A 21,917-nucleotide genomic window follows, 5' to 3' on the forward strand; every position below is an offset into this window, starting at 1 on the left:
TTTCTTAAGAGTTTTATATGGATAGAAAGGTAAAATATATACTATATACGAAGACAAGTGTTTGGCTATCTGATGCTAAGTAATACCGTATGTACTTGTTTTGACTTATGTACAAATCTGACTTAAAGACGGACTCAGGAATGGAACTTGTACGTAACCCGGGGACTGCCTGTATTCAATTGGGTCTCAGTCAGATTTTCCTCCCCTCCCCCCATTTTGTTTGCCTTCATTCTTTGTACCAAAATACAGCACTTCATGCTCATCAGTTAAATTTCATTTTGGTATTCAACCAGCCAATCTGCAAGTCTTTCTTATGTTCTAATGTCATCTGAAAACTTTGAAATTTATGCCACATAATCAAATCAAAGTAACTGCTAATTTTTATTTTGCAATCCAATGGCTATTTAGGCTTGTTCACTTCATCCCACAGTTTTCTAGTTAAAGAAGGTAATATGGTGCTCTCTGAGTATGGGTAGGGGGGTGGTGGTAAGTTGACAAGTCAATAATTATCACAATAACTGAATAGGGAATTACCATTAGAGTCTTTTATAGGAAATTAAATCCATATTTGCATTTGGGTCAATTATTTTAATATTGACATGACCAATCAGTTTGTTTGAGTACAGTCAAACCTAGAAATTATATTCTCATCTAAACATTCATATTTTTAATTTTCTAATATATTTTTCCATGGTTCAGATGACTTAATTGAAACTGTCTTTAAGTTGACTTTGCCACTTCAGCAAATGTATTACAAAGATGAAGGCTTTTTCATCAATGCAAGTTCAATATCAACATTCTTACAAAGAAATTACTTTGGAGTTGTTGGTTCCTGTTGCTTACAAATCTTTTGCTTAAATGGGGAATGTGAAAAAGTTATATTAGGAATATTTTAATTAGCTTTTGAGAAAATTGATACTATAAAAGTAATTCATTAAATTTAGTAATCCTGTCTGTACAATATTAATATTGCTAGCCATATCTGCTGCAGTTTGTATTCCTTTCAGTCCAGTTGTGGTCTACAAGAGCTATTTGTTTTGTTTCAATTTTTTTTTGTGTTAAGAGTGGGCCAGATTTTTACCTTCTCTTGGTTCCTATTAATGTGATTATCCATAGTCAGTTATAACATGTTTGTACATCCAGTATATGCCTACTACTGAATTGGCTATGTTTGAGTGAGTGATCCAGCTTGTTTATTAATCATTTTATTGGTATGAAGTTAGTTGGCACTGAGTATATCCCTATCCTGTGATTGATTTCCATTTTCTCCACAGAGCCTTTGAACAGGCTGGAATGATGCTGAAGGTTGGTTATTTGGCTATTTTAAACTCTAAAAATTTATTTCTTTAAAAGTCTTTCTTTACAGATATACGAAATACAAAATGCATTTATTTCTGACAAGTGGTACAAATACTTATTTCAATCCATGAATAGTTTTGTAGCTTTAATGCATGATTTCTTAGAGTACAGTATTATTAGTACTTAATTGTTTATGGAAGTTAACTTGCATGCTTTCATTTTATTTAGTTGAGTGGATCCTTGCACTTTTATTCAGGTAGAATTTGTCGATATGAATTGCTGATTTATTGTATCAAGTCATCCAAATAATTTTTAATTATGTTCACAATAACAAGTTAATAACCAGGTGTTTCTTTCTTTTTTATTGTTTTCATCAAATAATTCTTAGTTTTTTGACATGGAACTGTAATAAATTAAAATAGACTCTTCAGTTTAAGAGCCTATCATTTCTCTGAAATGAAAACACAAATTGCTGGCAACATTCAACAAATAAGACTTCACCTGTGGAGAAAGAAACAATTATTATTTCAATTTGCTGATATTTCATCTGAACTGGAGATGTTTTCTTGCCAAATGTTCCCAGTATTTTCTGTTTTTATTTTGAGTTTTGCGTATTTGCAGTGTTTAGTTTTTGGATTTCTCATGTCTCCCTTTGCCTGAAAGATTGGAAATCTAGTTACATGGTGCTCATGAATAGTGAAAATTCCGAATAATGATGTGTTCACACTACTTGAAATATTTTGTGCTGTTTTCTCTGATTCGCTGTCATTCAGCAGCTGTATTTATATTATGTAGCATGTTCATGTTGTGGATGTCCAGCAAAGATCAAAGCTGCCTTGCTTTTTAGAGTGTTTACAGCTGCTAATCCTTTATACTATTAGCATGAAATGGAAATCACATGTAAGCTTGGAGGACAGCTTTTAACAAGTCAATTTTTTTGATCAGTTTGATTGCAGATGTTAATTTGGTTTCATGATAGAATGGTCTGTTCTCCACTTGCCAGATTAATGATTTTATCTGTGGAAGTGGTGGTGACATTTCAGTGAAAGCCTAGAAGACTTGTGGGTGGAACAGCATTTTTGATCTGTAGTTATTAATGTACATTTTGACATCAATTAACTGGAACATGAGTATATTAATTAGAGATATTTAGTGACATTTTTTAGAAGGATGGAATTTGTGAATCTGCTACAACATATGTAATTATTTACAAAGGAATTTTATTAAATATACAAAGGGAGTAATTTGTCCCTTGCCATCATTGTATGTGTGTGATATTGCACTTTGGTCTCATCATTAATTCCACATTGTATTGCATTGTGTAGATTGATATTGACATCTATTTGTTAATGGCAACATGCCTAATGAAACATGTATAATAGAATGTTTTAATATAGGAAATGCAGAAGTTGCCTGAAGCAGTTCAGCTCATTGAGAAAGCCAGCATGATGTTTGTAGAGAATGGAACACCTGACACTGCTGCCATGGCACTAGACCGTGCTGGAAAGTAAGAAATTCAAAGCCATAACAATTGAACAATTCATAAAGATGAGATTCTGCAGATGCTGGAAATCTTTATTAAAAATAAAAAACATTGCGGACCAAAGAGGATAAAATCAATGTAAAATGCAAACTGCAGTGATGCACATCCTCTTAGTTGGGTTCAATACAAAACTGGTTATTTGCCAGTACAAAATTATGAACAGCTCATTTTTACAACTCATTTTATTTTTACAATGCAGTACTTTTTCCATTATACAAATTATTTGCATTGCTGCAAGTGTATCTCCACAAATGTCTTAATGTAAATTCTGAGTAATTTCAAAATATAGAGAATGTAAAAATGCCGGAAGAACTCAGCAAGGCAGCATCAATCACCTTCTGGCTGCATACTTCGGTTCCTCTCCCCCACCAACCTATCACCTGCCAGTCTGAGGTCCTCCCCCTTCTGCATAATCTTATTCTGACTTCTGCCCTCTGCATTTCCAGGCCTGATAAAGGGTCTTAGCCCAAAACATCAACAGTTTATTACCCTCCATAGATGCTGCCTGACTAGCTGAGTTGTTCCTTTGCAGAAGTTGCACAAGATTGTAAAAATAAAATGAGTTGTAAAAATGAGCTGTTCATAATTTTGTACTGGCAATTAACTACTTTTGTATTGAACCCAACTAAGAGGAATGTGCATCACTGCAGTTTGCATTTTACATTGATTTTATCCTCTTTGGATTTTATTTTGGCAATGCAGTACTTTTTCCATTATACAAATTATTTGCATTGCTGCAAATGTATCTCCACAGATGTCTTAATGTAAATTCTGAGTAATTTCAAAATATAGAGAATGTAAAAGGCCATCTAGAAATATTATTTATCAAAGCTTAATTTTAAATAGCTATTTAATGTAATTGCTATACATTTATTCTCCGCAAATGGATTGCTCTTCTGCTCCACTTGAGTTGATGGTAATGAATACTGGGATCATGACCCATTCCACCAATATCAGGGTACAATATAGCTTGACTTCAGTATAGGACTACTCAGTGTTGCATTACTTTCACATATGTTATGCCAGGGCCCTATTCTCCCTTGCTTTTCCAGCAACTGTCAAGAATCTTGGCACCATCCGGAACAAAGCAACTAGATCACGAGGCACCCCATCCACAGCTCTAAACGTTCATTCCTTAAGCCACTGGCACAACCTGCAAAGTGCACTGCAGTTATTTGCATAAGGTACTGTAATAGCACTTACCAAACCCACAAGTTCCATCACCAGGAGGGAAAATTGTCAATAGGATTATGGGGATCATTCATACTTAAGGTTGCTAGTTCTAAATACTGAAACTATCTACCCAACAGCACTGTAGACGTACATTCACCAGAATAACTGCATTTCAAGGGCATTTAGGGTTTTGCCAGTGATGCCCACATTGCAAAACAATAACTTCTCCCAGTCCTGATTCTACTTGAAACCCATTCATGACTGGAAAACAAATGTACTTATCCACTTGATTATGAACACTGCACTTCTAGTTTTCTTGTATTTTGTTTCCTTTTCTTAAAGTCAGCTCCCAACCTGTTTTTGTGTCCAGTTTTTAGTTAAATCTTTTCTTCGTGCCTACTGTTGTTCTTCTCTGAACTGAATTGGTGTAAGAGCAGTGCCTGCAGCTGTATTGTATATTTTATAGTGGAAAGTCTTCTATGAAGTGGAAAAGAATTCTATTATGTTTCAGGCTGATAGAAAATGTAAACTTGGAAAAAGCTGTGGACCTTTACCAGCAGGCGGCCTCCGTATTTGAGGTAGGTTGTGGATAACTAAGCTTGTTGTTTTTTATTTGAATTGTTGATTTAAAGAAAACTTTGGATGTTTATTTGTTTTCATCATTAAGATCCAAGGAGAATAATCAAAGGTAGATAATAGCTCATTATGGAGTTTGTGCAGAGTACTTATCACTTTGGTTTCAGGAAGGCTGGCATGTTACTGGAAATCCAGTAACAATCAAGAGGCTTAAATGTGATTATTAAGGCTTGTCTTTCCCTTAACAGAAATCAGTAACTAGTGTAACATGATTTATAGTGTTAACTTTCAATAGCTTAGTGAAAATAATTGTAGAGGTAGACTAAGTATTGTCTGCGGAGAACGTTAAGAGATTTGGAAGGCGTGTATAAAAACTGATTGCACTTGCAGACTGCTACCCTACTCTTTAAACTGATTTAAAATTGTGAATAAAATATACAAACAAGATGCTGTGAAGAAAAGCAGTTTTATATGTCCGTCCTCTATGAAGAGGGTGGGAGCTGACTCACTCTTCAAAAGGAAATTCGTTTTTGAGAATGATTTCCAAGGTAATCGTAGAGAGTGTGGGTTATGGAGCTAACAAGATGCCCCTATTAATCGCCAATATAGATGATGGATTGACTGATCCTCTCTGCCACACCAAAACTGATTCTGTAAGGTAAGGTACTTGGGAAGAAAAACCATTGGAGATACTTGGCTCTGATCAAGTAGGTAAAGGTGAATTCAAAGAAAATGTAATCTCAAATTGGAGATCAGACAAGAGGCATGGTGAAAGATAATGTAGCCAGTTGCATTATAGACTGCAGAGCAGTCCTGGAATTGGTGTATTCTGGTCACAGTCACAGATGCCACACTGAATCTCTGGTAAAGCAAGGTCAAAAACAGCATGAACCTGAAAAAAATCCCTAAATTTATCAGTAAGTTTTTTTTAATGCCTCAATATAATTAGTGAAAGAATGTTCAAGCAGTTGAATAAAATATGTTGGCTTTGTAATCTAAATAACTTTTTATTTGTTAGAATGAAGACCGTTTGCGTCAATCTGTTGAATTGCTAGGAAAAGTTTCAAGGCTACTTGTCAGGGCTCGAAGGTAAGTGCCTTTTCCAATACCAAGTTTAGTTAAAGACTCAAAATGAATGTAAATAAAGAGAAGGGTGTTTTCTATTCATGAAGTGTCTGTAATTGTATGTTTTGTAAAAAAAAAAAAAAAAATGTATTTTGGTTTGGATCATGAGGACAGTAATTCTATAAAGGAATGTCTACCATCTCCTTGCTGGTCAGCCAGTCAGCTCATCTCCTGCCCATTCAAACACAGAAGTTAGAGACGAGCAAGAGCCCAGACACTGACATTTACAATCTTCTGCGTGAAAGAAACATCTCCCTCAATCCTAAGTAACTGAGCCCTTAAGCCTGGAACACCTTTGCAGAGTTCTAAATCAGCCTCATGGCATTTACTTTGACAAGCCCTTTCAGAAACATAAGATAATTTCTCTGTTCTCTATTAAACTCCAAAGCATTCAGGGCAAAGTTTTCCAAACACAGACAGAATGGATTTGGGGGCTGTGCCACTACTTGGAGTAGGCAAAAGTGAGACATTAATGCAGTATTGAGAACAATGGTGAGGTGTAGTGATTCATATTCTTTAACAGTAAAAGAAAAATCCATGTGGAAAATGGAGCCTCTGTGCTCATTAGTAATTTCAGATGCACAGCAAATGATCATGCGAGGCATGTTCGGGGTTCTAGTCGTCTATGTCACAACAGTCATTTTCATTTAAATATTTTAATATAGTTATGCACTTTTGAACATTTTAAGGCTATTATTAAACTTTCTCTGTTTAAGGCTTGATGAAGCAGCAACATCTCTTCAGAAGGAAAAAAACATCTATAAGGAAATTGAGAATTACCCAACATGTTTTAAGGTAATCAAATAATTTGTAATATTTCAGTTATTTTCTTCTACTCTTAAATTTTTTTTATCAAGTTATGTTTTAAAAGGCATTATGACAAGCATATGAATGGGCAGGGCTTGGAGAGACATTGTTCTATATTCTAGAACTTTGATCTATAATTCCACTTGCATTAGCACGTATCCTGCTACACTTTTCCTATTCAAGTACCTGTCCAAATGCATTTTTAAATATTGTGATTGTACTGCCTCTACTACTTTCAGCAGCTCATTCCAGATGAATAATATATGGAAAAACTTATCCCTCCGATCTCTTTTACATTTCTCCCCTCTCACCTTGCAACTTCTAGTTCTAGTCTCCTGATACTTGAGGGATAAAAGCTCTTTCTTACCTATGTCTCTGCTTTTTAAAATTGTAAAACCTCAATAAGCTTACATCTCAACTGCCTACATTCCAGTAACTATAAACCCACCCTATCCAATCTTCCCTTGTAACTGTCCATTCTAATCAACATCCATGTGAATCTCTATTGCCACCTCCTCCTTCCTGAAGTGTGATGCCCAGAACTGTGCAAAATATTTTAAATACAGCCTTAACCATTGTTTTGCATAACTACATCCTGGAGTCCCAACTGCTAAACTCAGTGCCTTGCTATACGATGGCAAATACACCAAATATTGTCTTCATTACCCCATGTTGCCACTTTCAGTGATCTGAAGACTTGCACCACCATCAAGGTCTCTCTGGATATAAATGTTGCTAATTTCTATGCCAGAATTTGTGGTAGAATATGTTATACCAGAATTTGATTTCTCAAACTGCATAACCTTCTATGATCGTAGATTAATTTTCACCTGAATTCCTCTTGATTTCAACCCCCCATATCCAAAAATATATTTTTGCCTTGTAATATAATGATCAGCTGACTATTCAGAGTTGTCTTCTCATAGAGAGTTCCTAAAATTTCCTGTCTTCTGCATGAAAGGAACTTCTCTCAGTCCTACCTGACTGATCCTTTAATCCTGGAGCAGTTAATTAATTCCAGGCCTCATGGCTTCTACTTTTGTTAAACCTGTTCAGAATCCTGATTAGTTCTCAGTGCTCTAAACTGCAATGCATGCAAGGCAAGCATCTTCAAACATAGGCCTCAAATATATTAGGGTTACCTCTATTTAGGAGCCTTACTAACTTCATTTTTAAAGATACAAACATAAAATAAGAAAGACGAGGCAGCATTCTTTGAATTTCTCTTACAGAAAGAATAGAGGCATAGAATATTGTATAAAAATAGTGAGAGATACAAAATTTAGTATAGGCTTAAGCATCAGTACTTATAAATGAGAAAAAAGGAAAGAAAAGTAACGAAGGGCAGAACAGGTCCTCCCCAGATGATGGCAGGATTCCATTCCTCTGAATTTTTCATAACCTGAACAGTTTGCAGGTTGAAAGTATGGTCCATCAAATTTGTTTATAGACTGTACATAAGTCGGGGTTTGTACCTTGAAATCTGTTGTTAACAACTGCTTGGATAACCTTTGGATGTTAGTTGGAGCACGGTAGCCCAAATGGTTTCCTGATTCTCCACATAGCAGTGAGTCTTCATGATGGTAGTTTACAAATGAATCAAACATGAATATATTGGTCTACTGTAAATCAACTAAATGTGAGAATTTATTTGTGATGGTACTTTAAAAAAGGTTGGTAGCCAGTCAGACATCCAGAGTAGCCGTATGTAGTTTTTGTTTTCTTTCCCCGCTTTGATTTCAGTTTAGGTACTTGTAAATTGTAAATATTGAACTTGGCCCAATGCATGGTGGAGTTCGGCAATGGTTAAATGAATGATCCACTTTACCAATTTCTCATTTAAACATTGGCCTCAAAATATTACTCTGCTGATTTGTTGCACTATCAAGTTACATGGTGCGACAATCTTGGAGAGATAAGAGATAAAAAAATTTTATAATTCATTCAACAGATGTCTAATTATCCTAATTACCTTTTTGATCTGAGTAGTCTGCTAAGCCACTTTGGAGGCATTGTGAATTAAACACTCATAGCTCGTATTCATAAGCATGGCAGACCAGATTGGATAAGGACAACATACTTCCTAAAGGACATGGACAGATCGTTTGTGCTTTTGCAATGCTATTGTATTTTCATGGTCACCAATACAGATGCTAGTTTTTTATTCCAGAATTTATTTAAATTCCTCATATGCTGTGCCATGATGTGAATTTATCCAGCCTTCTGAATGCTAATCAGTAACGTAACTATTACCTTAATCGTGGATCTATAGAAAGAATTTTGCTCTTGATGTGTTAGTAATTAATTGTATCAACAGTTTTCAAGAGTATGTTTCTTAAATATTCATTATATTACTTGTTTGCTTTAGAAAACAATAGCACAAGTGTTGGTTCATCTACACAGGAATGATTACGTAGCTGCAGACAAATGTGTTCGAGAAAGTTATAGGTAAGCACTAAAAATGTTCTTATTATTTGGCGATAAGACTAAAATGCTTTTACCCGAGTAAAACTGACAGCTAGAATGCAGGCATGTTAACTCATTGGGTTAGTATACTCCTGACAGGTTAATAGCTTTGTTAATTGGTTATAAGATTTGTGTGTGAAATGGATGGAACAGTACAGAACTAATTTCAGTTGGAGCCGCACTGTAGCATAGGGGTGTGTATGTGCGCATGCACACATTTTCTGACAGCATCCAACGGATTAAAAATCTTGCTGTTGTATCTCTGTTGCAACGTACAAGCAGTCAACAGGGGAAATGTGCCCAGACACTAAAATTGTAAGCACTACTGTTTTGTACAACTGTATGTACAGTCAGATACACAATTAGATCAATATGTTCTCCTTGTGACCTTCGTGGGTTTCCTTTGAGTGCTCCAGGTTCCTCCCGCAGTCCGAAGACCTACTGAGCTGCCAGTGTGCAGGTATGTGACAATGGCTACCAGTGTACACACACCTGCTAGTCTTTTGCCACAGGATTTAGGTTAGTTTGGGATTGTAAGAATGGGTGACGAGTGACCTGCAGAAAGATTTAGTTTAGGAGTAAGAGTTGCGCAGCCTCAGCCTCACTCACTCATTTGAGACCATCTGTATCCAGTGGCAAGACAGTCACAACAGCTGAAGATGGAGTCAGACATGGTGGATGACCATGACGTCCTTAGTTCCTCCTCAGCGCCTTGTGCTGAGTGCTCCACAGCACCTCACTGGGTCGGCCTTCCTGACCGTTGAGCTAATCTAGTGGTTACCTGCGAGCAGTCTGCTGGGTCCAAGTCTTCGCTAAATTGGGTAGGCAAGCCCACGTTCGCTAAGGATTTAACGCCCATTGGTTACCCTCACCTGTTTTAGCCCTTTTGTCAAAGGGGTTTACCAAGGCTTGGCCACAGTTGCTAGAAAACAGCAGTTTTGAGCCTCTCAAAACGTGAGCAGTTTTGAGAGCTGAGTGCCAAGTGGGGACAATGGTAGACAAGCTATTCCCAAGGGAGAATGAGTTGACTACCCCTCCCTGACACCCCATACACCCCAATCAAAATAGTAATGGTATATTCTAAAATTATGAAAGCCTGAAAGTCCAGTTGCTCTTTTGTGGATATGAAGGACACGTATTTTTAGAAGTATAATTGGGAGTTTAAAAAACAAACTTAAAATACTCTACCATTCTATGTGGTTAGCAGGCAGGAAATGTGGATTGGATGGACAAAGTTATGTCCTTATTCCAATTTTGAAGCCAATAAACCATCCAGGGAGATGATGAAACTTGATGTACAATTTCCTCCTCCCCAAGTTTAGTTTGGTGCATAAACAGCAAATGATTTCTGATCTAATCTTTCTTGTTAACAGCATACCTGGATTTAATGGCAGTGAGGACTGCATTGCCTTGGAGCAACTACTGGAAGGATTTGATCAGCAAGACCAGGATCAGGTTTTTGCTATCTGTAATTCAGCACTCTTCAAGTACATGGATAATGATGTAAGTTTGGTTACATTTATTGAGTACCAATATTAGATTCCAAGGAATAAATAGATACTTTATTGATCCCAAAGGAAATTATAGTATCACAGTAGCATTACTAGTTCACAGATGTACAATATTAGAAGAGAAGTAAGAAGAATAAGTAAAAGTAAGTTACCTTAAACAGTTCAGAGGGGGTCATCACTTCCCTGGCCATAGGTTGACTCATTATAGACCCTTATGGCTGAGGGTAAGAATGAATTTGTATAGTGCTCGTCTGGCCAGCCAAGGTGGCATGCAGAGGACGAGAAACCTTGTCCAGAATTTGCAGGATTTTCCGTAGGGTAATTTGTTGTACCACAGCCTCCAGTGTGTTCAGTCTGAGTCCTGTAACAGAGCCAACTTTTCTAATCAGTTAATTGAGCCTGTTGGCACCACCTATGTTGATGACATTGCCCAAGCACACCACTGCATAGAAGATTGTACTGGCAACCGCAGAGTGGTAGAACATGTAAAGGAGAGGGTTGCATTTTCTAAAGGACCTCCGTCTCCTCAGGAAGTAGAGGTGACTGGCCCTCGTACACTGCGTCTGTATTGGTGCTCCACTCAAGTCTGTCATCCAGGTACTTGTAGGCTCTCACCACATCCATGTGGTAACTGGGAGCAGTGCAGGCTTTGTTTTCCTAAAGTCCATCACTATCTCCTTTGTCTTACTGATGTTGAGCTGTAGATGATTCAGCTTGCACCATTTGACAAAGTTCTCCACCAGGGCCCCATATTCATCCTCCTATCCTCCCTTTATACACCAACTATTGCTGATTCATCAGAGAATTTCTGTTTTCTTTGTCCCTCCCCCCCCACCCATCTAACTTTCTGATTCTCCCCTTTTCCACAATACACCCTCCCAGACCCCCCTCCTTTCCTATCCTTGCTTCCCACCTCTTTCTGTTTCCATTCATCCACTTCACACACAGGATATCCCCCAATCTATATCTGCTGTTCACCTGTCTCCTATTGATTGCTATTCTCACTTCCTTTATCAGAACCGAACAGTGATGGTGCTTTGTATTCCTGCTTATCACCGTCCATTAGCTGTCTCCTACCTTGCACCAGAAATTTTTTGGTCCCGAGTTGCATGAGATTTTTTTTGTTCCAGCATAGGTCAAGGTACAGTTTTCTGCAGGAAGCTTGGTTCATAACTTGGTTGCAAGTTCAGGAGTTCGGCTGTGCCACATGAACAAAAATAGTATTCAAGCCACTGTTATATATGGCTTCCAATCTCTTTAAAAGCATTGTATCATATCCACATCCTGCTTAAGCCTGAGAATTCTTGAGACAAATATCCAAGTTGTATTGTACATGCAGACTTTTGGCAATAAAATGAACCTTTTGAACTGTTTTCTATTAAGCCAAATTTTTCAGACTTCTCACCACAAAATTTGGAATGAGATTTTTCTACAGAATTGGGGGTAAATTATCTAACATCAGAGTTATTTTGTAAAATTAGCACATTTTTCAGTAGTTTTGCTGTTTATCATCATGGTACTATAGTCCTAGTCATGCAGCCTAAGAACCTGCACTGACCATCGAACACCAATTTATTCTACCCCACTCTACTTCACAAAGGGGAAATGTAGAAACTGGGATTTTTTAGTCTTTCTGTTACATGATGATGTTTCATAGTTGGGAGAGGTGGAATTTCATCTAGATTACATCTCTAAATGCTAGTGCACAGGCACAAAATGAACTTAAAAGATTTATTGAAGTTTTGTTTTATCCAGTGGATTATAAAAATGAGGCATGGTTTCATAGTCCATCTACAAGAAAAAGTATACAGTATTGACCTTTGGGACAATGCAGGTTCATAAAACTTCCAAAGGAGAGCACTGATGTTCATTTACCACAAACTGCCAGAATGCTTCATAGGTGTTTCCATGATGTTGCTGACCCTGGTCCAGATGCATTTTACAGATCATTGTGTAGTGGGTAGCACAGTGAAATCATTAGTGAAAGGATGGTTAAAATTATATTAGCATTGTTCCTGTTCCCAGTTAATGAATAATTATTAGAAAACAGTCTGCAAATTCACGAGGAAATGTAATTTGTTAGTTATTTGAACATCTTGTACTTGAGACTATTTAATCTAACCTATTTTCCTAGTATGCCAAACTCTCTCTGAGTTTGAGAGTTCCTGGAGGAGGAACAAAGAAGAAGTCACCTGTGCAACAAAAAAATGGTGAATCTGCACAGAAGCAACCTGATGGTGTTGAAGAAGAGGATGATGACTACTCCTCTGGATTGTGCTAACTGTGGACAAATCTTGTTTGATACCTTTTGGATCAACTTGAGTTGCTTGGAAGTGATGGAGGCCAAAGCTCAGAAGCATTTATTTTACGTCATAACTCTATGCTTGTTTAGTTGTCAGCCTGTAATCTCTGAGATTCTGATTTGCATAAAAATGGCACAAGTGCTAGATTAATTTATATGTTGTGAAGTATTTAGATTTGACTAACTCTGCATTATATATATATATATATATATATATATATATATATAATTTGATATTAAGTGTCCTTTTTATTTTGAAATGTAATCTTAAAATGCAGTTTCTTTTTGGTTCTAAATAAATGTTTTAAATTAGTGTGTTTAAACTTGTTATTTTATAAGAATATTTTCTCAATGTCCTAAATGTAATTTATTATTTATTGTATAGGTTCGTCTTCAATTTAGTAAGACCTTAATTGATGACACAGAACTTTGGAATATTTTGGCATTTTTTACAATGTCTGGTTTAATTTTCCAATGAACACTGTAGACAGACAGACAGACCTGAAATATTGTACAGTTACCAAAAGGATACTAATCTTTAAGGTTGCATATCATGTTGTTAGTTTGCTGCATCAATGTCATTGTGTGAGAATATATGCCTGAAAGTGGTTTGTATGTTTTCCAATAAAATTCAGTGTTTATGGTTATCATTGTAATTCTGTGTGTGTGTGTGTGTGTATGTATATATACATACACACACACCAGTTTAACTGATAAGCAATGGGCATGTTCTAGCGATTGTTAGTTAATATATCCTTTGTGGTGATTAACAACTTGAAAAAAGTTTATTTTGTAAGTGCATTTTAATGTTAGTCCTTTTTATCTTAAAAGTACTCTGCTGTCAATATCTGCAGTGGCTTTCAGTTACTTCATGAACATGAACATAACAGTAATGTCCTTGCCTTGTTGCCACTTTGGAAAAAAGAACTCTGATTTCCAAGAGCTTGTTGGTTTTCAGTATCTATCTGTACTTGACAATGATGCTGCGATGCAAACATAAAGTTGCTTTGTTATGTACACAGGTTTGAAATTTCATTCAAAGTAAAGTATTGTACTTAAATGGAAAGTGTTTCATTGTTTTTACTGAACCTTTTTCAGTTTGTGCTATACTTTATTTTTGATGCAAGGACCTCAAATTACGCTTGACCTCAGTATTACAATTCACTCATGGTCCTCAGTTTGTCTTTTGCATATTGGTTGTTTATTATATTTTTCCTGTAAATGCCTGCAGGAAAATGAATTTCAGGGCAATGTGGTAATATATATGTACTTAGATAATAAATTTACTTGAAACTTTGAGCAAAGTCATGAAGAAACAGATTGATTTAACGTTTTTACATTATCCAAGCCCTTTGCATTCAGTTGAGTACCTTGATGAGGTATAATATGACTCCTTAGACCATTCACTTGTTTAATTTATAAATTAAGAACCTGCTCTACACTTGTTAGGAAGTGATTATACTAAAAACAGAGATACTCAGTGGACTAAGCAGCAACTGTGGCAAGTAAAGTAGTTAAACAGTTAATATTTTGGTTCAGTGACTTGATGAAACCAGAAATGTTGATAACTGTCTGGTCTGTTGTACATTTTCAATGGTTTTTCATATTGACAGATATAAGAACATAAGAAATAGGAGCAGGAGTAGCTCATCTGGCCCGTCAAGCCTGCACCACCAATGAATAAGGTGATTGCTGATCTGGCCATAGACTGTTTCCACCTCGTGGAGGTAGTGTTGAGGAAACAGGATGCAGAAGGACTTGGACAATAGGAGAATGGGCAAGAAAATGGCAAATGAAATACAATGTTGGAAAATGCATGGTCATGCACTTTTGTAGTAGAAATAAATGTGCAGACTAATTTCTAAATGTGGAGAAAATCCAAAAATCTGAGATGCAAAGGGACTTGGAGTCCTTGTGCAGTACACTCTAAAGGTTAACTTGTAGGTTGAGTCAGTGGTGAGGAAAGTAAATGCCATATTAGCATTAATTTCAAGAGGTCTAAAATACAAGAGCAAGGGTGTGATGCTGAGGCTTTATAAGGCACTGGTGAGGTCTCACCTTGAGTATTATGAACAGCTTTGGGCCCCCTCATTTTAGAAATGGTTTGCTGACATTGGAGAGGATCCAGAGAAGGTTCACAAGGATGATTCCAGGAATGAAAGAGTTGTCATATGAAGAATGTTTGATGGCTCTAGGTCTTGACTTGCTGGAATTCAGAAGGATGAGGGGGATCTCATTGATAACTTTCAAATGTTGAAAGGCCTAGAGTAGACAGAGTAGATGTGGAAAGGATGTTTCCCGTGGTGGGAGAGTCTGGGACAAGAGGGCACAACCTTAGGATAGAGGGGTGCCCTTTCAAAACAGATGCAGAAAAATTTCTTTTAGCCAAAGGATGGTGAATTTGTGGAATTTGTTGCCACATGCAGCTGTGGAGGCCAGGTCATTGGATGTATTTAAAGCACAGATTGATAGGTTCGCGATTGGACATGGCATCAAAGGTTACAGGCGGAAGGCCGGGAACTGGAGTTGAGGAGGAGGTAAAAAAAGATCAGCCATGTTTGAATGGTGGAGCAAACTTGATGAGCCAGATGGCCTATTTCTGCTCCAAGGTTAGATTCAACTTTATTGTCATTGTGCCGAGTACAGATACAAAGGCAATGAAATGCAATTAACATTTAACCAGAAGTGCAAAAGAATAGTATTATTTACAAAATAACTGAATAAAAAGTAAGTGCTACAGCATACAGATATAAAAGTACTGTGACAGTCCAATATGGGTGCTATACTGCTTAGCGCTGTGATATGAGGTAGAGCAGGGTTACAGCCTCAGGGAAGAAGCTTTTCCTGTGCCTGCTGGTGCAGGAGCGGAGTCTCCTGTAGCATCTACCAGATGGGAGGAGAGTTAAAAAAGCCATGTTTAGGGTGAGATGCATCCTTGATAATGCTTATGGTTGAAATCTACTCCCCAAAATCTTGAGGTCATGTCCCCTCGTTAGTCTCATCTATCAGTGGAAATGGCTTTCCCGCCTTTTATCTATCCCTTTCAGAATTTTATATGCTTCTGTAAGATCTCCTGTGGTTTTGCTTTTTGAAGGCTAGTTGTATGCAAGGTTTCACTGTCCCTGGATGTGATCTGCTAGTGAAATAACCTACAAATGACCCACCACCATGTGTTCAAAAAGTAATTTAAACATTCCTCTTTTCATAATCAGAAGAAAATTGGCTTATTGTTATTTCTACAGAAAGTTATGTACTGGTGCTTAATGCAGACAAATCAGAAAAATAATTCCAGATGCTTGAAGGGTCTTGGTCCATAACGTTGACTGTATATTCTTGCTGAGTTCCTCCAGCATTTTGTGTGTGTTGCTCAAGATTTCCTGCCCTTCTTGTATTTAGAGGAATAAATCCCCTGCTGGAAACTTTTTGGGTTTGGACTAATTATATTTTAATGATGAGATGTGGAAGCAATAAGCTGGAACTTTGATGTAAAATGTAGAGTTAAAGTACTAGGATTTCCTTTGCATGTGACATGTTGGGATAATGGTATTGTCCTGAATTGGTTGTACTACTTTCTTGATTATGCCCCAATTCTAGAATGACTTCACATGGAGTTCTGAGGGAACATACATATGTAATGTGTTGTAATATGCATAAGAGTCTTTCACGTATGTTGTAGATTGCTCCAAGCGCTGATCTGATTTGGTGGGATTGAGAACGGCCACAGGCTGTCCATTCTGTTCCATTCAGCACCACTCCACTCCACTCACACTGCCTTGGGGGAAACAAATCTAGCTTATCCAGTGCAACATACAAAATGCTGGAGGAACAAGGGATGAATTCCTGCAGAATGTATGGGCAGTGAGGTAAGAAATTAAAATGTAAGACCTTGAGGGCAGTCGTCTATGAAAAACTCCCAATACTATGTGCTGTTGAGTCCAGAAAATAGGCCAGATGAACGTGTGGTTGAAGACCTAAGGGCAATTATTCAGATTCTTGAATCATGAGGATCTCTTCTGGAGAGGGAGGCAGCCTGTATAAGAGGGAAGGGTTGCATTTGAACCAGAGATGGACTAATATCCTAGTGGGAAAATTTACTTTTGCCACCAGGGAGGGTTTAAAGCAGGCTGGCAGGATGGTAGGATGAAAGTGAAGTCAAAGAGAAGACAGGTACATGCAACAATTAGATAGTCATGTTCACAGTTAAAGGATAGATAAGACCATTGCTTTAAAGTGCATCAATTTCAATGCAACACACCCAAAATGCTGGAGGAACTCAGTGAGTCAAGCAGCATCTATGGATGGAAATGGAAAAGGATTTCAGGGCAAGACCCTTCATCAGGACTGGAAAGAAAGAGGATTGAAACTAGAATTAAATGTTTGTGGGACAGGGAGGAGCACGAGCTTGTGGGTGATGGGTAAATCCAGGTGAGAGTGGGAAGGTAGGTAGGTAGGAGTGGGTGTTATTTGGGAATAATAAGAGAAGCGGGAGGTGATAAGTGAGAGGCAAATGTCTGAAGAAGATGGATTGTAGGAGAGCATGGAAAAGAAGGGAATGTCTGGGTGATGGGCAGTTTGTAAGGTCAGAAGGGAAAGAGAAAGGTGGAGATGAGCCAGAGGGATAAGGGGAAAATAGGTAGGGGAGCAGTTACTGGAAGTTGGTTTCAATGCATGTAGCTTAACAGGAAAAGTGGATAAACTAAGAGTGTGGAATGCCTCTAGGGACTGGGATATTGTGGCTGAGAAGGGCAGGACTGCCAGTTCAGTGGTCTGAGATACCAATGTTTTAAGCATGACAGGATCAGGTAAGAAAGTAGGTATGGGAAAAGTTATATCAGCTCCACAGATTAAATTGACGTACTGAAGCAGGGCCAACTTTGAGGGCATTAGGCAGAATCTAGCTGGGGTTGACTGGGTCATTATTTAAAGGCAAAGGAAAAATTGGCAAGTGGGAGGTTTTTAAAAAGGTGATATCAAGATTCCAGCGCATTGTGTTCTTGTTAGTTTGAAGGGTAGACATACCAAGTTCAGGGAACCTTGGCTAATGAGAGGTTGATGTTCTAGTAAGGAAAACCAAGGAAACATACATCATATTTAGGCAGCTGTATACTAATGAATCCCTTGACAATTATATACTGTTATTTTAGGACCAGCATAAGAACAAAATCAGGAAGACAAGAAGAGGTTACAAGATGGATTTGGCAGGCCAAATTAAAAATAATCTCAAGTGTTTCTTCAGTTCTAGTAACTGTTAAAGGTTGACTAGGGAAATACTACATTCAATTAAAAATCGTCAGGCAGCCAATGTGTGGAGCCACAGAAATAAGCTGAGAATTTTAATATCTATTTCTCCTCGGTGTTCACAAAGGAGAATACCATTGATACTGAATAATTTATGGTAGTAAGTAGTAAGGGGTTGGGCATGGGTTGTATTTGCAGCCTAGAAGTGTACCAAAGTGGGTTCTGACTTTATGGGAGGCCTCTGAAGAAATTGCAGAGGCCTTTGTGTTGATAGTTTTCTTAATTTTGAGCCACTGACAAAGTCCCAGAAAGTGGTTAATGTTGTTCCATTTTTCAAGAAGGGTAGCAAGGACAGATCAGTTTCCTGGAGAGAATTCTGAGGGACAAGATCCATCACTTGGGCACAGATCCAAGAAGGGAGAGATATAAGAGACCTGAGAGTTAACTTCTTTACAGAAGATGATGAGTACCTGGAATAAATTGCCAGAGATACAATTGCAACTTTTGGGTAGGTACATGGAAGGGAGGAAGTTGGAGATTTATAGGCCAAACCTGAGCAACTGGGACAAACTGTGGTCATAAACCATAAACTATAACACGTTTTCATGGAATTGAAATTGGTTTATTATTGTCATACAAGTACAGTGAAAGGCTTGTCTTGCATATCGTCCACGCAGATCAATTCATTGAGGTTGCAGAGAACGAGTTACCATGCTCCAGATAACGCGATTGCTGATTTAGTTATATTGTGATTTCGGTGAGGAGCTAAGTTACTTTGGAAGTTAACAGGTAGAAAAAAAAACGTATCTTGTTTGAGGGAGAGAGAGAGAAAAAAAGTTTCCATGTATATCCTGCAGTAATCAAACACAATTGTCTCTTAAGAGTACAATTTTTCTTTGTTAAAAAAATATTTAGAGATAGTGCGGAACAAACCCTTCCGGCCCAACGAGCCACATCGTCCAGCAACCCACCTATTTAACCCTAGCTGATCACAGGACAACTTAACAATGACTAATTAATCTAGTAACCGGTATGTCTTTTGACTGTGGGAGGAAGCCGGCGTATTCGGAGGTAACCCATGTGGTCAAATTCAAATTCCTGACAAACGATGTGGAATTGTACTCAGAGCTGCGGTAACGTTACACTAACCGCTACGCCTCAAACCTGGTGAAACCAGGTTACTGGCATTTCCAAGTCTCATCACCACTTCAAAATTTATTTACCAAGCTAATTTTACATCCGCAACATTGTTCTGTTTTCCATATCAACCGACAATTTGCAGTAGAAATGACAATGTCATTTTCAACTTTGCATCATTATCAGAGAATAAATCACAAATTAACTTTGACAAGCAAGTTAACACATAAAAACAGACGTTGGAACTCTGAAATCAAAGCAACGTTCGCGTTAAAGAGCCCAGACACACGCCAAACGCTGGAGGAAGTCAGGCAGCTGAGAGCGGACGATCCGGTTCGGTCGGATACCCTGCTTCAGGACTCAAAGCCGCGTCTCAGGGTCCGGGTACCAGCTCTAAGAGAATGCGCATGCACGGAAAGGAAACAGCCGACAAAAAGAAAGTGCGCAAACGCATTGACGGACCCGTCGCTGCCGACGCCGGGACGGTGCGCATGCGCGTCTCTGAGCGGCGATGAGGGTCTGCGGAAGGAGTGGCGGTTTGGTCGTGGTGGAGCATTTGGCGTTTGCTGCCAACGCCGGGGACTCCGACCCATGCTCTAGGGCGGTGTTGTTCGCAGGACAGCTGCCAAATCTGCACAAACTTGCCTGGAACCAAGTGAAGGGGAAGCTGGAGCCCCGGGTGACCCAGGAGGTAGTGAGAGGTCCAAGATGGTGCCAGATGTTCAGGCTGTTCAGCCCTTCTAGCTCTCTGTTGACCCGGCACCTATATTTAAGGTGGTAGGGGCCCAGCACTAAAGAGAGTGGAGTTGTTTGAAGCATGTTCTAATGCTCAGTTTGCACCTTTATTTTTAAATTACTGTATAACTCTTCATGCTCCCCCTACCTCCCACTTGTATATCTGCAGTCCCGTGCTCTTAACGTCGTACTCAGTTCTTAATCATGCTGCCTCACCATAGGTGACCGCACCTTTGTTGGGAAAACGTAAAGCTCTAGAATTCCTACGTTAAAACCACAATTGTGCCTGATCTTGTGTCTACCTACTTTGTGTTTTGGTGCCAACATTTTTGTTCTCACTATCCCTAGTAATGTCAGCGTTATTGTCTCTCATCTGTGGGGGCACATTAGTGTGTTTAGAATTAGACTAGGTAAAGGATTGCAAATTTCCTTCCCTGAAGGGCCTTACGACTGCTGAAACCAGTTACAAGGAAATATTTAATTGCACGTACTACTTACATCAATTCGTTCTAGAACTGGCCCTATAGACACTGGTAGATTCATTGCTAAGTATTTATACCTTTGAACAGAAGAACATCGTTTGACCATCACTTGTCTTTTCGGCACTGTAATCTTTCCTTTCTTCCCCTGGCCCACCATCATGTTATCTGTCAATGATCAGCCCCATTCATAATCTGAAAAACTTGTCAGTTCAGACACATCCATGGAGCAGGACACAGCATTTCAAACAGAACTTTCTGATGAAAGGTCATAGATGTGATCATTTTCAATTAAGGTCATTTGTTTTACAGTTAGCGACCCCTGACCTGATTAGTACTCTGACATTAATTTTACATTTCTAGAACCTGCAGGTATTTTTTGACTGTACATCACTTCTACTATTTGTGCACACCAGAAAGTTGATTTACTATGTTAAAACAAATGGAATGCTACTTTTAAATGACCCTTTTGTTGTACAATGTTGGATCATTGCTATCAGAACAATTTAGTATTAATGATGTTTAGATTATATATAAAATCCACTTCTGCAGATTTCTTGTCCTTACCTACATCTATTTAAAAACCTTGCCATTTTGCTCATGTTTTTTTAAGCATTTAGGACATTGGCTGTTCTATTTTATAGATCAGTGTTAATTCCAAACAACACAAGTTTTTGCTGTCTTCAATGAATGCTTAGAAAGTATATCTTCAGAAGATAAATATAGTACAAAAGCAAATACTGTGGATGCTGGAAATCAGTGATAACAAACAGAAAATAGCAGGAGAATTGTGGAGAGTGGAAAAATTAAAATGTTGAACATTTTCTGCCAAATGCCATGTTCTGTCCAGTCTTTAGCCAGAGTGTGGTGAATCTGTGAAATTCATTGTCACAGGCAGCTGCGAAGGCCAAAGTCACAGGGTATATTTAAGGCAGCAGTTGATAGATTCTTGATTGGTCAGGGCATGAAAGGATACAGGGAGAATGAGGAGATTGAGGCTGAGGGATGAAATGGCGGAGTAGACTCGATGGGCCAAGTGGCCTAATTCTGCTACTATTTTTTATGGTCTTATGCTGCCTGACCCAACAAGTATCTCCAGCAATTTCTGTTTTTATTCCAGAGCAGAATATGGGACACAGTAGGAAGATGGATGGAAGAGGCCAGGGAGAATAGTTTATGTAAATACTTTGAATTCTCTTCTCCAGATGTATACAGACTCTAAATGTTTTGTACCTGATTATATCCTTGTACCTTACTGTCTGCCTGCACTGCACTTTCTCTGTAACTTAATTCTACATTCCTAGTTGGGATTGAAGGAAAACTAACCTGTGGGAATTGAGATTAATGCTCTGCTTTCACCATTGGCATTACTGCTACCATCATTCTTCATTGGTGTGGTGGCAATGAGTGAAGCAACTTATCTTCAGAAATGAATCCTTTTCTGTGCAATAGTTCATTTACTTGGATAACAAGAGAGAAACCATTTATTTAGACTATGTTTGGTCTGTTAATTCTTAGCCCAAAAA

At 38.2% G+C, this 21,917-nt stretch overlaps 2 protein-coding genes across 2 annotated transcripts in view; both read left to right on the forward strand.

Moving 5' to 3' along the window:
• napgb (N-ethylmaleimide-sensitive factor attachment protein, gamma b) overlaps positions 1 to 13,862 on the forward strand; it is a 28,118-nt gene extending 14,256 nt beyond the window's left edge. The window contains exons 6-13 of the mRNA XM_059976379.1: positions 1,275 to 1,305; positions 2,697 to 2,806; positions 4,527 to 4,593; positions 5,610 to 5,680; positions 6,433 to 6,511; positions 8,892 to 8,971; positions 10,363 to 10,492; positions 12,635 to 13,862. Of these exons, the coding sequence (XP_059832362.1) occupies positions 1,275 to 1,305; positions 2,697 to 2,806; positions 4,527 to 4,593; positions 5,610 to 5,680; positions 6,433 to 6,511; positions 8,892 to 8,971; positions 10,363 to 10,492; positions 12,635 to 12,781 (715 nt within the window). The 3' untranslated portion in view covers positions 12,782 to 13,862. The remainder of the gene's footprint in view (positions 1 to 1,274; positions 1,306 to 2,696; positions 2,807 to 4,526; positions 4,594 to 5,609; positions 5,681 to 6,432; positions 6,512 to 8,891; positions 8,972 to 10,362; positions 10,493 to 12,634) is intronic.
• A 5,775-nt stretch (positions 13,863 to 19,637) lies between these two features.
• Positions 19,638 to 21,917, forward strand: part of LOC132397565 (probable aminopeptidase NPEPL1) — a 50,372-nt gene continuing 48,092 nt past the window's right edge. Inside the window, exon 1 of the mRNA XM_059976386.1 lies at positions 19,638 to 19,868. Coding sequence (XP_059832369.1) covers positions 19,689 to 19,868 — 180 coding nt within the window. The 5' untranslated portion in view covers positions 19,638 to 19,688. The remainder of the gene's footprint in view (positions 19,869 to 21,917) is intronic.

This window comes from Hypanus sabinus, chromosome 1 (genome assembly GCF_030144855.1).
Source record: "Hypanus sabinus isolate sHypSab1 chromosome 1, sHypSab1.hap1, whole genome shotgun sequence".
NCBI lineage: Eukaryota > Metazoa > Chordata > Chondrichthyes > Myliobatiformes > Dasyatidae > Hypanus > Hypanus sabinus.